This window comes from Coregonus clupeaformis, chromosome 20, assembly GCF_020615455.1.
Source record: "Coregonus clupeaformis isolate EN_2021a chromosome 20, ASM2061545v1, whole genome shotgun sequence".
Taxonomy (NCBI): Eukaryota; Metazoa; Chordata; class Actinopteri; order Salmoniformes; family Salmonidae; genus Coregonus; species Coregonus clupeaformis.
In genome coordinates this window covers 42357518-42373149 of record NC_059211.1, presented here as the reverse complement: position 1 = coordinate 42373149, position 15632 = coordinate 42357518, and the positions used below count along the sequence as shown (strand labels likewise).

The following is a 15632-nucleotide window of genomic DNA, read 5'->3' as shown; positions in this document are numbered from 1 at the left end:
ATTTAGCAGACGCTCTTATCCAGAGCGACTTACACAGTTAGTGAGTGCATACATACATTTATTTATTTTTTATTTTATTTTCATATAGGGCCTCCCGAGTGGCACAGTGGTCTAAGGCACTGCATCGCAGTGCTTGAGGCGTCACTACAGACCCGGGTTCGATCCCAGGCTTTGTCACAACCGGCCGTGACCAGGAGTCCCATAGGGCGGCGCACAATTGGCCAAGCGTCGTCCGGGTTAGGGGAGGGTTTGGCCAGGGGGGGCTTTACTTGGCTCATCGCGCTCTAGCGACTCCTTGTGGTGGGCTGGGCGCCTGCAGGCTGACCTCGGTCGTCAGTTGAACTGTGTTTCCTCCGACACATTGGTGCAGCTGGCTTCCGGGTTAAGCGGGCGAGTGTTAAGAAGCGCGGTTTGGTGGGTCATGTTTCGGAGGACGCATGACTCGACCTTCGCCTCCCGTGCTCGTTGGGGAGTTGCAGCGATGAGACAAGATCGAAATTGGGGAGAAAAAGGGGGTAAAAATAAGAATAAAAAATACACTATCTCATTTACATAAATATTCACACCCTTGAGTCAATACATGTTAGAATCACCTTTGGCAGCAATTACAGCTGTGAGTCATTCTGGGTAAGACTCTAAGAGCTTTGCACACCTGGATTCTACTCTGTCAAGTTGGTTGTTGATCATTGTTATACAGCCATTTTCAAGTCTTTCCATAGATTTTCGAGCTGATTTAAGTCAAAACTGTAACTAGTCCACTCAGGAACATTCAATGTTCTAAAAACATAATTCCACTTTGACATTATGGGGTATTGTGTTTAGGCCAGTGACAAAAAAAAAGTTAATTTAATCAATTTTAAATTCAGGCTGTAACACAACAAAATGTGGAAAAAGTCCAAGGGGTGTGAATACTTTCTTAAGGTGCTGTACCAGGAGAATGTGCTATGGCCCAGGAACAATGTTTTACTGCAGTGTGGTTTTGATTGAAATCCAGCGTCATTACAACATTTACATCTGAATAAATTGACCATTTATGAGTGACACACAAACCTTTTCGTTATTCATCTCGGATTTCCGATTCACAAGTTTAGCCTTTATGCCTGTCAATTGATTGACTACAATTGTCAGCACATCAGGCCATTTCAAAGTGTGGTCCTCATCTTGATCCTTTGTCTGATGTCATTGATAGCAAAGCTGATGGATGATACATGGCCATATATCTAAAATGCACTTGCTCAGGGGATTTACAGTGTGCCAAAATCAATGATAGGCCTTGTTGATTTCCCCATTTTACAATGTAGCTAACCTAAAATATAGAATATCTGTTGTGCAACACTTTGAAGTGTCATATTATTTCCCTCATGTTTTCATTTAGCTAACTAAATCTGTTAAATGTAGGCCTATGTTATGGACAACAATGTTGTATTCCTGGAGTATGGATTATGTGCACATTGAATTTGGCCTATCAATTTGCAAGTACACTTCTAGACCTGTACAATTGTAAACTTCTAGAACTCCTCCCCGGCATGCATTGCATGTCCAACATGGAGGAACTGACGGTGGAGGTCCGTGGCTCCAACGGAGCTTATTATAAGGTAAATGAATTCATAATATTAATGTAAACTGACCATAATCATGTTTTATAAAGCATGACTCACACATCTGTTCCCCAACTATAGTCAATAAACGTAAGCTAGCTAGCTACATACACGAAGCTAAATATGTGTTTTCAACATGTCTGACGTTGGTAGTTAGCTAGCTATTACGAAACGTTAGCTAGATACGCTAACTTCATGGCCAAATATTATAGCTAGTTGGCCTTTTGTCACTTTTTTTTTGCAAGCAACGTTTATTCACGTACTGTTTGTCTTAACGTTACAGGATTACGATATTAGTTTTCTTGAATGAAAACGTTGAGGAATGTTTATAACTTAATTAACTGGCTAGCTTAGCTAGCCAGACGGGTTGTCTATTGTTAGCATCAACCAGCTAGCTAGGTACAAGCTAGTTAGCTAACTTGGCTAGCTGAACTAACTTGCTAACTTATCGGGTTCGGTTGCTCTTTTGAGTCTTTGCTCGTCTTGAATCAGATTATTTATCTGGGTAACTTTATGACCTGCTAGACGATCTAAAACGTTTATGTGCTAACCATATGTGTTACTCATAAAACCATTTCAAAGTAAAACGTTTGTTAAAATCATATATAAATCATAGCCAGCTCACTGATGTTTTAATTTGCTCCCCAGTGAAGTCTGAATAAGGAAATGTATAGCTAGCTAGCTGAAATCTTGTCCATTTAAGAACATACATTTGGTGAACATTTTAGCACTCGTTATGGATGTTATCTAGACTAGTACAGGCAGTTGGAAATGTGAACAACACATTATCCTGAAGTTATTACATGAATTCCCAGTCTTAGGCCCACTGATCTATGCAGTGTCAGCTGCTCTCAGTCCTCAGCTGTTGTCAGATTCAGCAGATACTTTAGGCACCAGGTCTATTTTTGTATTCACTGAGTCAAAGATCCACATAGTGAGAGGATATCACAGGACCCTGGCCAAGCTCTTGAATTCATGAGTTGGCCTGTGGTTTTGAAACTGATTGAGTGCTTGAATAGAATATACCTAAATATACCCTAGCTCAGCCAATAAACTACAGTTCTGGGGAAAAGTATTTGCCCCCTTTCCGACTTTCTCTATTTTTGCATATTTTTGATACTGAATGTTATCAGATCTTCAACCGAAACCTAATATTAGATAAAGGGAACCTGAGTTTACAAATAACACAACAGCGGGTACTATTTAATGAAGCTGCCAGTTGAGGACCTGTGAGGCGTCTGTTTCTCAAACTAGACACACTAATGTATTTGTCCTCTTGCTCAGTTGTGCACCGGGGCCTCCCACTCCTCTTTCTATTCTGGTTAGAGCCAGTTTGTGCTGTTCTGTGAAGGGAGTAGTACACAGCGCTGTACGAGATCTTCAGTTTCTTGGCAATTTCTCGCATGGAATAGCCATCATTTCTCAGAACAAGAATAGATTGATGAGTTTCAGAAGAAAGTTATTTGTTTCTGGCTATTTTGAGCCTGTAATCGAACCCACAATTTCTGATGCTCCAGATACTCAACTAGTCTCAAGAAGGCCAGTTTTATTGCTTCTTTAATCAGCACAACTGTTTTTCAGCTGTGCTAACAATTGCAAAAGGGTTTTCTAATGATCAATTAGCCTTTTTTAAATGATAAACTTGGATTAGCAAACACAACGTGCCATTGGAACACAGGACTGATGGTTGCTGATAATGGGCCTCTGTACGCCTATGTCGATATTCCATTAAAAATCAGCCGTTTCCAGCTACAATAGCCATTTACAACATTAACACTGTCTACACTGTATTTCTGATCAATTTTATGTTATTTTAATGGACCAAAAAAATGCTTTTCTTTCGAAAACAAGGACATTTCTAAGTGACCCCAACATTTTGAACGGTAGTGTACATATATGGACGAGCGATGTCAGAGCGGCATGGACTAAGATACAGTAGAATAGTATAGAATACAGTTGAAGTCGGAAGTTTACATACACTTAGGTTGGAGTCATTCAAACTCGTTTTTCAACCACTCCACAAATTTCTTGTTAACAAACTATAGTTTTGGCAAGTCGGTTAGGACATCTACTTTGTGCATGACACAAGTCATTTTTCCACCAATTGTTTACAGACAGAGTGAATTATAAGTGAAATAATCTATCACAATTCCGGTGGGTCAGAAGTTTACATACACTAAGTTGACTGTGCCTTTAAACAGCTTGGAAAATTCCAGAAAATGATGTCATGGCTTTAGAAGCTTCTGATAGGCTAATTGACATCATTTGAGTCAATTGGAGGTGTACCTGTGGATGTATGTCAAGGCCTACTGTCAAACTCAGTGCCTCTTTGCTTGACATCATGGGAAAATCAAAAGAAATCAGCCAAGACCTCAGAATTAGTTTTGTAGACCTCCACAAGTCTGGTTCATCCTTGGGAGCAATTTCCAAACGCCTGAAGGTACCATGTTCATCTGTACAAACAATAGTATGCAAGTATAAAAACCATGGGACCACGCAGCCGTCATACCGCTCAGGTATGAAAACCAGACAGTGTTCTGGATGAGTTGTAGGGGTTTAATGGCACAGGCAGGGAGCCCAGCCAACAGCGAGTTGCAGTAATCCAGACGGGAGATGACAAGTGCCTGGATTAGGACCTGTGCCGCTTCCTGTGTAAGGCAGGGTCGTTCTCTCCGAATGTTGTAGAGCATGAACCTACAGGATCGGGTCACCGCCTTGATGTTAGCGGAGAACGACAGGGTGTTGTCCAGGGTCACGCCAAGGCTCTTCGCACTCTGGGAGGAGGACACAACGGAGTTGTCAACCGTGATGGCGAGATCATGGAACGGGCAGTCCTTCCCCGGGAGGAAGAGCAGCTCCATCTTGCCAAGGTTCAGCTTGAGGTGGTGATCCGTCATCCATACTGATATGTCTGCCAGACATGCAGAGATGCGATTCGCCACCTGGTTATCAGAAGGGGGAAAGGAGAAGATTAGTTGTGTGTCGTCTGCGTAGCAATGATAGGAGAGGCCATGTGAGGATATGACAGAGCCAAGTGACTTGGTGTATAGCGAGAATAGGAGAGGGCCTAGAACTGAGCCCTGGGGGACACCAGTGGTGAGAGCACGTGGTGCGGAGACAGCTTCTCGCCACGCCACTTGGTAGGAGCGACCGGTCAGGTAGGACGCAATCCAAGAGTGAGCCGCGCCGGAGATGCCCAGCTCGGAGAGGGTGGAGAGGAGGATCTGATGGTTCACAGTATCAAAGGCAGCAGACAGGTCTAGAAGGACAAGAGCAGAGGAGAGAGAGTTAGCTTTAGCAGTGCGGAGAGCCTCTGTGACACAGAGAAGAGCAGTCTCAGTTGAATGACCAGTCTTGAAACCTGACTGGTTTGGATCAAGAAGGTAATTCTGAGAGAGATAGCAAGAGTTGGCTAAAGACGGCACGCTCAATCGTTTTGGAGAGAAAAGAAAGAAGGGATACTGGTGTGTAGTTGTTGACATCAGAGGGATCGAGTGTTGGTTTTCTGAGAAGGGGTGCAACTCTCGCTCTCTTGAAGACAGAAGGGACATAGCCAACGGTCAAGGATGAGTTGATCAGCGAGGTGAGGTAAGGGAGAAGGTCACCGGAGATGGTCTGGAGAAGAGAGGAGGGGATAGGGTCAAGCGGGCAGGTTGTTGGGCGGCCGGCCGTCACAAGTCGCAAGATTTTATCTGGAGAGAGAGGGGGGAGAAAGAAGTCAAAGCATAGGGTAGGGCAGTGTGAGCAGGACCAGCAGTGTCATTTGACTTAACAAACGAGGATCGGATGTCGTAAACCTTCTTTTCAAAATGGTTGACGAAGTCATCCACAGAGAAGGAGGAGGGGGGAGGGGGAAAAGGATTCAGCAGGGAGGAGAAGGTGGAAAAGAGCTTCCTAGGGTTAGAGGCAGATGCTTGGAATTTAGAGTGGTAGAAAGTGGCCTTAGCAGCAGAAACAGATGAAGAAAATGTAGAGAGGAGGGAGTGAAAATATGCCAGGTCCGCAGGGAGTCTAGTTTTCCTCCATTTCCGCTCAGCTGCCCGGAGCCCTGTTCTGTGAGCTCGCAATGAGTCATCAAGCCACGGAGCTGGAGGGGAGGACCGACCCGGCCGGGAGGATAGGGGACATAGAGAGTCAAAGGATGCAGAAAGGGAGGAGAGGAGGGTTGAGGAGGCAGAATCAGGAGATTGGAGGGAGAAGGATTGAGCAGAGGGAAGAGATGATAGGATGGAAGAGGAGAGAGTAGCGGGAGAGAGAGAGCGAAGGTTGCGACGGCGCATTACCATCTGAGTAGGGGCAGAGTGAGTAGTGTTGGAGGAGAGCGAGAGAGAAAAGGATACAAAGTAGTGGTCGGAGACATGGAGGGGAGTTGCAGTGAGATTAGTAGAAGAACAGCATCTAGTAAAGATGAGGTCAAGCGTATTGCCTGCCTTGTGAGTAGGGGGGGATGGTGAGAGGGTGAGGTCAAAAGAGGAGAGGAGTGGAAAGAAGGAGGCTGAGAGAAATGAGTCAAAGGTAGATGTAGGGAGGTTGAAGTCCCCCAGAACTGTGAGGGGTGAGCCATCCTCAGGAAAGGAACTTATCAAGGCGTCAAGCTCATTGATGAACTCTCCAAGGGAACCTGGAGGGCGATAGATGACAAGGATATTAAGCTTAAATGGGCTAGTGACTGTGACAGCATGGAATTCAAATGAGGAGATAGACAGATGGGTCAGGGGAAAAATAGAGAATGTCCATTTGGGAGAGATGAGGATTCCTGTGCCACCACCCCGCTGACCAGATGCTCTCTGGGTATGCGAGAACACATGGTCAGACGAGGAGAGAGCAGTAGGAGTAGCAGTGTTTTCAGTGGTAATCCATGTTTCCGTCAGTGCCAAGAAGTCGAGTGACTGGAGGGTAGCATAGGCTGAGATGAACTCTGCCTTGTTGGCAGCAGAACGGCAGTTCCAGAGGCTGCCTAAGACCTGGAACTCCACGTGGGTGGTGCGTGCAGGGACCACCAGGTTAGAGAGGCAGCAGCCACGCGGTGTGAGGCGTTTGTATAGCCTGTGCGGAGAGGAGAGAACAGGGATAGGCAGAGGCATAGTTGACAGGCTGCAGAAAATGGCTACAATAATGCAAAGGAGATCGGAATGAAATTAACTAAACATCTGGGAAAGGAGAGAGCGGGGCCTCCCTCACCACAACACCCAAATATAACTCTCCCAACTTCCACCTCAGAAACTATAATTGTTGTAAACTACAGCGGTTCAATGTACTAGTGATGGCTGTTTAACAGTCTGATGGCCTTGAGATAGAAGCTGTTTTTCAGTCTCTCGGTCCCAGCTTTGATGCACCTGTACTGACCTCGCCTTCTGGATGATAGTGGGGTGAACAGGCAGTGGCTCGGGTGGTTGATGTCCTTGATGATCTTTTTGGCCTTCCTGTGACATCTGGTGCTCTAGGTGTCCTGTAGGGCGGGTAGTTTGCCCCCGCACCACCCTCTGGAGAGCCTTGCGGTTGCGGGCGGTGCAGTTGCCGTACCAGGCGGTGATACAGCCCGACAGGATTCTCTCAATTGTGCATCTGTAAAAGTTTGTGAAGGTTTTAGATGCCAAGCCAAATTTCTTTAGCCTCCTGAGGTTGAAGAGGCTCTGTTGCTCCTTCTTCACCACACTGTCTATGTCGGTGGTCCATTTCAGTTTGTCAGTGATGTGTACGCCAAGGAACTTGAAGCTTTCCACCTTCTCAAGTGCAGTCCCGTCGATGTGGATAGGGGGGGTGCACCCTCTGCTGTTCCTGAAGTCCACGATCATCTCCTTTCTTTTGTTGAGTGAGAGGTTATTTTCCTGGCACCACACTCCCAGAGCCCTCACCACCTCCCTGTAGGCTGTCTCGTCATTGTTGGTAATCAAGCCTACTACTGTTGTCATCTGCAAACTTCATGATTGAGTTGGAGGCGTGCTTGGCCACGCAGTCATGGGTGAACAGGGAGTACAGGAGTTGGCTGAGCACGCACCCTTGTGGGGCCCCATTGTTGAGGATCAGCAAAGTAGAGGTGTTGTTTCCTACCTTCACCACCTGGGGGGCGGCCCGTCAGGAAGTCCAGGACCCAGTTGCACAGGGCGGGGTTCAGACTCAGGGCCTCGAGCTTAATGATGAACTTGGAGGGTACTATGGTGTTGGAGGGTACTAAGGCACTGCATCGCAGTGCTAGCTGTGCCACTAGAGATCCTGGTTCGAGTCCAGGCTCTGTCGCAGCCGGCCGCGACCGGGAGACCCATGGGCGGCGCACAATTGGTCCAGCGTCATCCAAGGTAGGGGAGGATTTGGCCGGCAGAGATGTGGGTTCGTTTCCCACGGGGGGGGGAATAAAATAAAAAACATGTATGCATTCACTAACTGTAAGTCACTCTGGATAAGAGCGTCTGCTAAATTACTAAAAATGTTTTTAAAAATGTGTTGAATGCTGAGCTATAGTCAATGAACAGCTTTCTTACATAGGTATTCCTCTTGTCCAGATGGGATAGGGCAGAGTGATGGCGATTGCATCGTCTGTGGATCTATTGGGGCGGTAAGCAAATTGAAGTGGGTCTAGGGTGGCAGGTAAGGTAGAGGTGATATGATCCTTCTCAAAGCACTTCATGATAATAGAGGTGAGTGCTACGGGGCGATAGTCGTTTAGTTCAGTTACCTTTGCTTTCTTGGGTACAGGAACAATGGTGGCCATCTTGAAGCATGTGGGGACCGCAGACTGGGATAGGGAGAGATTGAATATGGCCGTAAACACACCAGCCAGCTGGTCTACGCATGCTCTGAGGACGCAGCTAGGGATGCCGTCTGGGCCTGCAGCCTTGCGAGGGTTAACACGTTTAAATGTTTTACTCACGTTGGCCACGGAGAAGGAGAGGCCACAGTCCTTGGTAGCGGGCCGCGTCGGTGGCACTGTGTTATCCTCAAAGCGGGCGAAGGTGTTTAGCTTGTCCGGAAGCAAGACGTCGGTCTCTGCGATGTGGCTGGTTTTCCTTTTGTAGTCAGTGATTGTCTGTAGACCCTGCCACATACGTCTCGTGTCTGAGCCGTTGAATTGCGACTCCACTTTCTCTATACTGACGTTTTGCTTGTTTGATTTCCTTGCGGAGTGAATAACTACACTGTTTATATTCTGCCATCTTCCTAGTCAACTTGCCATGGTTAAATGCGGTGGTTTGCGCTTTCAGTTTCGCTCGAATGCTGCCATCTATCCATTGTTTCTGGTTAGGGTAGGTTTTAATAGTCACAGAGGGTACGACATCTCCTATACACTTCCTGATAAACTCAGTTACCGTATTAGTCTAAATTATTTTCGCAAGCTACCCGGAACATATCCCAGTCCATGTGATCAAACCAATCCTGAAGTGTGGATATAAACGGCCGTGGCTGTAACGGAGGAAAATTCTCTTGGATTGTGAGGTATTCTAGGTTTGGTGAACAAAAGGACTTGAGTTCCTGTATGTTACTACAATTACACCATGAGTTGGTTAATCATGAAACACACACCTCCGCCCTTCTGCTTCCCGGAGAGTAATTGCCCCCTTACACTCAATAACTGGTTGTGCCACCTTTAGCTGCAATGACTTCAACCAAATGCATTGCTGTGGAGGAATTGTGGCCCACTCTTGCATGCAGAACTGCTTTAACTCAGCGACATTTGTGGGTTTTCAACCATGAACTGCTCGTTTCAAATCCTGCCACAACATCTCAATTGGGATTAGGTCTGGACTTTGACTAGGCCATTCTAAAACTTCAAATTTGTTACTTTTTAGCCATTTTCATGTAGACTTGATTGTGTGTTTTGGATCATTGTCTTGTTGCATGACCCAGCTGTGCTTCAGCTCACAGATGGATGGCCGGACATTCTCCTGTAGAATTCTCTGATACAGAGCAGAATTCATGGTTCCTTCTATTAAGTCAAGTCGTCCAGGTCCTGAGGCAGCAAAGCATCCCCAAACCATCACACTACCACCACAATGCTTGACCATTGGTATCAGGTTCTTCCTGTGGAATGCAGTGTTTCATTTTCACCAGGCATAATGGGACCCATCTCATCCAAAGAGTTGACTGAAGTTTGCTAAAAAGCACCTGGATGATCATCAAGACTCTTGGAAGAACGTTCTATGGACAGATGAGTCAAAAGTATAACTCTTTTGACGGTTTTGGTTGAAGATCTGATAACATTCAGTATCAAAAATATGCAAAATTAGAGAAAATTTGAAACGGGGCAAATACTTTTTCACGGCACTGTATATATAATCTAGGGGTGGGGGAGCACTTCTGAACTTAAAGTACTGCTGTCCTTTCTCTAGGGATTTGTCAAAGATGTCCATGACGATTCACTCACTATTACCTTTGAGAACAAGTAAGTGTGGCATTCGTTATTTCTTGTGGGGTTGTAGTTTGTCATATCTATGTAGGAATGATAGTGGTATCAGTTTGGGCATAACTTTGATACTGATTTAAATGTTTGTTGTTATTAATGAAGTTGGCAACCAGAGAGACAAGTTCCCTTTAGTGATGTTCGGATGCCACCTCCAGCCGACGGTAAAAAGGAAATCGGGGAGGGAGAAGAGGTGGAGGTGAGAACTGTCTATCTTCATAGAAATTTAACAGACACGGTTTCCTTAGGATGTCTTACTTTTAATTATCTCTCCTTATTTCTCTCTGTACCAGATCTTCTCCCGGGCCAATGAGCAGGAGCCATGTGGCTGGTGGCTTGCCAAAGTGTGCATGATGAAGGGAGATGTGAGTAGTTAACTGTGGATACAATTTCACTGGTCCCACAATGTCATTTGAGTTGTTTCATCAAGCAGATGTTTATCCTGTGGTTTCCTCATCCTGATATTATGTTTGTCAGTTTCATGCAAGTCAATATGTAACCTGTGTTGTGTTTACTATGTAGTTCTATGTGATCGAGTATGCTGCCTGTGACGCCACATACAATGAAATAGTCACATTTGAACGTCTTCGGCCTGTAAATGTCAACAAGGCGGTGTCAAAGAGCTCCTTCTTCAAGTGCACAGTCCCAGTTCCTGACGATCTGAAAGCAGCGTATGTACCTTGTTTAAAAGTAGTTTCTGATTGGGATATAGACTGGTTATTTGTTGGTTGTTATTTACATGCATTAGAATTCAGAATCTGATTATAGTTCCTTCTACTTCAGGTGCGAAAGTGAACAAACGCATAAAGATTTCAAAAAGGCAGTAGGAGCTTGTCGGATTGTCTACTGTCCAGAAACAAGTAACTTGGTTGTACTGGTAAGTCTGTATAAATCTGACACTTTCTTCAGTTCCAGCAGTTTTGAGTAGAACAATGAAATAGGGCTGGGAATTGCCAGGGACCTCACGATATGATATTATCATGATACTTAAATGCCGATACAATATGTAATGGGATTCTCAACAATTCTATATGTATTGGGATTCGATACTGTGATTTTATTGCGATTCGATGTTCCAAACATTGCTCACTATATGTCTGCTGCAGAGGGACAAGAGGGAGACATGAGAACTAGTTTTGATCAGTTATGGAAATAAGTGCTGAAAACAAATTGGCTCCCTATTTAAAAAGAAGATGGAGAACAAGCTATGAAGGAAAAATACTGGAGTTTTGGTGCAGGTACAGCCAACGAGCGCAAAAATAATATTGTGATATTGTCAAAATGATATGAGATATCGTCAAAAATAATATCCCGATATGTAACTATCAATTTTTCTCCCCCCAATGAATGTGTTTTGACCATTTGTTTACATTTTATATTCTTGTTTCCCTACAGTCCATAAATGAAGCCACAGTTAAGCGAGTGTCTTTGCTCAGTGACATGCACCTGAGAAGCATTCGTACTAAGCTCATGCTCATGTCCCGAAATGAGGAGGCCACTAAACATCTGGAGGTAAGGGTGATTTTCATTATTGCATCCTGGCATAAAAACACCTCATATTAATTAATGCACATGACAGAATTAAATAGGATAATAGTAAAATGAATAGCATCTGTGAATTTAAGATTTCACTCAAAAACATTATCTTCTCAAGAGTACAAAGCAACTGGCGTCCGGTTTCCAAGAGGAGTTTACAGTCAGGCTGGACCTCATGGGCCTTGCCATTGGAAGCCATGGCAGCAACATTCAACAAGCCAGAAAAGTGCCTGGAGTCACTGCTATTGAGCTGGATGAGGGGAGCGGGACGTTCAGAATTTACGGAGAGGTGTGCTAATGCTTTTGCTGCTTCAAGACCTTGTTATGAGTGAACTATAGACATGTATTTACCACCAGGACATTTGTGTTTCTTAAAACCTTTTGTATTCTTCAAGAATGAGGAGGCAGTTAAGAAGGCAAGAAATTATCTGGAGTTTCTTGAAGATTCTGTTCAGATCCCCAGGAACTTGGTCGGTATGTATGAAGAAGGATTTGATCCTGATAAAATTCAGGACATCTGTGATGGTGTGTGCTTTGTAGCAGTTCACACAAGTCCTTTGTGGCTTTTTAAGGCAAGGTAATTGGCAAGAACGGAAAAGTAATTCAGGAGATCGTTGACAAGTCTGGAGTGGTGAGAGTGAGGATTGAAGGGGACAAGGATGGCACCCAGCCACGTCAAGAAGTAAGCCCTTACTTTTCTGCTACTTTCCAGCTCACTTAGTAGACGAAGAGATCAGTATTGTCATAGAAACTCTTCACCCATAATAACATCATTTATTTGTGATGCGCTGACACAGGGAATGGTCCCGTTTACGTTTGTCGGCACTAAGGAGAACATTGGGAATGTCCAGGTACTTCTGGAGTACCACATCGCCTACCTGAACGTAAGCAGAGATATACAGTAACAAACTCCTAATGGTTTGAGTCAGAGCTGTAGGACTTTTAATTTTTTTAGAGTGACATGTTTGCCTGTTGTCGACTGCAGGAAGTGGAGCAGCTGCGTATGGAGAGACTGCAGATAGACGAGCAGCTGAGGCAGATTGGGATGGGCCACCGGCCTTCATCTGGCCGCCCAGCAGACAAGGACAAGGGCTACACCACAGACGACAGTGTGGCTGCTACCGCCGTGCACACCAGCCGCTCATACACCGGCAGAGGCCGCGGACGCAGGGGCCCCAACTACACCTCCGGCTATGGTGAGTGTCATTTTCACAATGATACTGAAGACATTTTATAGATTCTCCCATTACAAGCCAGTCTTCCACACCTATCTTGTGGTCAATCGAAAGTTTCAAGACACAATCTAGAGGGGAATATTGATATTGGGATATAATGCTATAGCTCAACAGGATGTGATAGAAAAGTTATCAGCCATGTGGTATTAAAAAGCTACGTTTGACTTTCAGGCACAAACTCTGAGCAATCCAATGCCTCTGAGACTGACTCTGAACGGAAGGATGAGCTGAGTGACTGGTCCCTGGCGGGAGAGGAACCGGAGAGGGGGACCCGGCCACAAAGAGACAGCAGGAGGAGAGCTGGTCCAGGGAGGGGGAGAGGGCCCAGGGGCCGCGGAGCAGGGAGAGGAGCCCCCAACACTGGTAAGGCTGCAGACACAAATGATGGGTCATACACATGCTGATGACAGACAATCATTTGTGTTATCCCTTATGTTTATCATGAATGATCACGTGAAGGTTTGTGAATTGTTCCTCAAACTATAGGTATTAAATATTAAACAATTTTGCTTACTGTGTAGCTCTGAAGGATCCTTATGGCAACCCATACAGTGTGCTTGACAACACAGAGACAGACCAGACGGCCGACACTGATGCAAGCGACTCCAACCTAAACACAAACCGCCGCCGCCGCTCCCGCCGCCGCCGGACTGACGAGGACACAACAGTCATTGATGGCATGAGCGAATCAGATAACGCTTCCCTGAGTGAGAATGGCCTTGGTAAGTCCCTTTTGGATAAAGGTGTCTGAGTAAAATAAACAAGCCCTGGGAGCCAATGGGATTCAACAACAAACATACTCTCATAAGCATTAGAAAATACAATAATTTCATGTTACAGAAGACTTGGGACAATTCCTCAATGACAAAAGATAGAATCACACAAATTGACACCAATCCCAAGTCCATCCTCATCCAATACTCTCACTGAGGGCTCTGCACAAATTCTCCCCCACATAGATGACTCAAAAGCTAAACCACAACGGCGTAACCGTAGCAGCAGACGCCGTGTCCGCCCATCAGAGGAAAGGCAACCAGGTAACCGGTGGTGAACGGGCCTGTAGTTTGTTTGTTTACCAAAAGCAGCACGACTGAGTGTGCTTAACACTTGCCCTCGCTAGCAGTAAAGTGATTCAACCAGTAACCATCGACTTGCTCTGGGAAGCCTCTTCAATTTCTAAATCTGGAGCTGAGGAGAAATTTAGGAAAGGCATGCCATCAAGAAGTTCCATTGTTTTTAATGTTCCCGCTCCAATTCACTAACATGTCAGCTACTGGTTGACTACCGTTTTAAGGTTGTGAAAATTTGTTGCGTTTTCCTTGCTGTAATACTAGTTGCCTGTATTTCTCACTTGCACTCCTAAGACTGCCTTTTAGTTATTTTTAACTGCATTGTCTGTTTTTCATTAGCTATGATGACATCCGATTTAAGTTCAATTAATTACCAATGCAAGTGGTTCTAACATTCTTTGTTTTGCAGTTACAGTGGCAGATTACATATCCCGTGCTGAATCACAAAGCAGACAGACTAACCAAAAGGAACTGAAAAAGAACAAAAAAGAACTGGTGAGTTTGGAAAACAATGCTACATATCAGACTTCAGGGCCTGTATGTATCAAGTGCTTCAGAATAGGAGTGCGGATCTAGGATCCGTTATCTTACTCATTGTGATTTAAAAGGTTAAACTGATCCTAAATCAGCACTCCTACTCTGAGATACTTGTTACATACAGGTCAGTCCCAGGCCAGAGAAAGAACCATGGTAGTGTACGGAACCCTGCCAATGAGTTCAGAGACCAGGCTGGTTTTCAATTCCCATAATTGTATCAACACAGAAATGTGAAGTGTATGTCTTTGGTCAAGCTTCTGTAACTGTTTCTACTTGTATCTTGTATGGGCAGGTCGAGTGTATCGCGGAGCACAGCCTATCTGCAGAAGCAAATACAAGCAACGGCCCCAGCAATGGAAGTGACGAACCAGGCAAGGCTTCCACAGAACGGGCTGCCAAAATCGCTTACCAAGGGAACGGTGACCAGCAGCCTGTCCTGAACGGGGTTTCCTAATCTACGAATCCACTCACTCATTAATTGTACTACATTTTTACAATAGTTCTTGTACAAGCTTGCCAAAGATAGTCATGGACTTCCAGATTCTCTACTTGCACTTTTCAGTTCCCTCACCATGGAACACAGAGGGGGAGATTTAGCACTGAACCGAGACATAAGAGTATGTTTCAAGAACATGATCAGATGTTGTGCCTTGAGAGTAGATTCAATGTAGTTAGTTGCCTGGCTGTAGTCAAAGTTTTGTCAATGATGGCAAAGATAGGAAGAATCCAGTTATCCTAATATTTGTTGAGAGTTAGCTGCTTTTTGTTACATTTTAATATGCAACCACTTTCTTCATACGAGGAAAACTAGGAAATGCAGTCTGGAAGAGAAAGTTTTGCACTGAATTGTAATTTATTTTCCATAAGAATAATAGTCTGGAAACTGGTCTGTTAATGTTCTTGTCAATTTTTTAAATCCTGAACGACACTCCACATAGTAATGAACCTGTACGCTGGAATGCACCCACCAGAGGCTGGAATGATGGTGGCAGTAACTGGTCTCATGAAGGAGCTTTATTTGGTTTATTTTTAAATGTACAGTATTTAAAAAGCTGTTATTCCTAAAACTGGCTGAAGACCGTATTTTCATGCAGGTGACAATTTGGACTACTGAAAGAGATGTTTCCAGATTTTGGTTCGGTAAACTACAATTCTGTTTTTTTTTATGCTCATTCTGGTTTGATGTGCAATATGTTTTGTATGCCGGTAGTTCTTAAATAAAACCTGATCTTCCATTTAGATCCAAAACCATCATTTGTCC

At 44.7% G+C, this 15632-nt stretch overlaps 1 protein-coding gene across 1 annotated transcript; it reads left to right on the top strand.

Moving 5' to 3' along the window:
- The first annotated feature begins 1529 nt into the window (after nucleotides 1-1529).
- Nucleotides 1530-15622, top strand: fxr1 (fragile X mental retardation, autosomal homolog 1). Its single transcript, XM_041839367.1, has 17 exons — nucleotides 1530-1595; nucleotides 9923-9975; nucleotides 10099-10192; nucleotides 10287-10358; nucleotides 10516-10664; nucleotides 10777-10870; nucleotides 11389-11505; nucleotides 11648-11818; nucleotides 11925-12003; nucleotides 12102-12211; nucleotides 12321-12413; nucleotides 12515-12725; nucleotides 12936-13127; nucleotides 13286-13486; nucleotides 13724-13801; nucleotides 14244-14329; nucleotides 14664-15622. Exons 1-17 carry the CDS (start codon nucleotides 1536-1538, stop codon nucleotides 14823-14825), a joined length of 2022 nt encoding a protein of 673 aa, XP_041695301.1. The 5' UTR covers nucleotides 1530-1535; the 3' UTR covers nucleotides 14826-15622.
- The last annotated feature ends 10 nt before the right edge of the window (nucleotides 15623-15632 follow it).

Coding starts and splice junctions, on each gene's coding strand:
- fxr1 (XM_041839367.1), top strand. CDS start 1,536: ATGTCCAACATGGAGGAACTGACGGTGGAGGTCCGTGGCTCCAACGGA. Junction 9,976..10,098: donor ACTATTACCTTTGAGAACAA/GTAAGTGTGGCA, acceptor TTATTAATGAAG/TTGGCAACCAGAGAGACAAG. Junction 12,726..12,935: donor CAACTACACCTCCGGCTATG/GTGAGTGTCATT, acceptor TTTGACTTTCAG/GCACAAACTCTGAGCAATCC.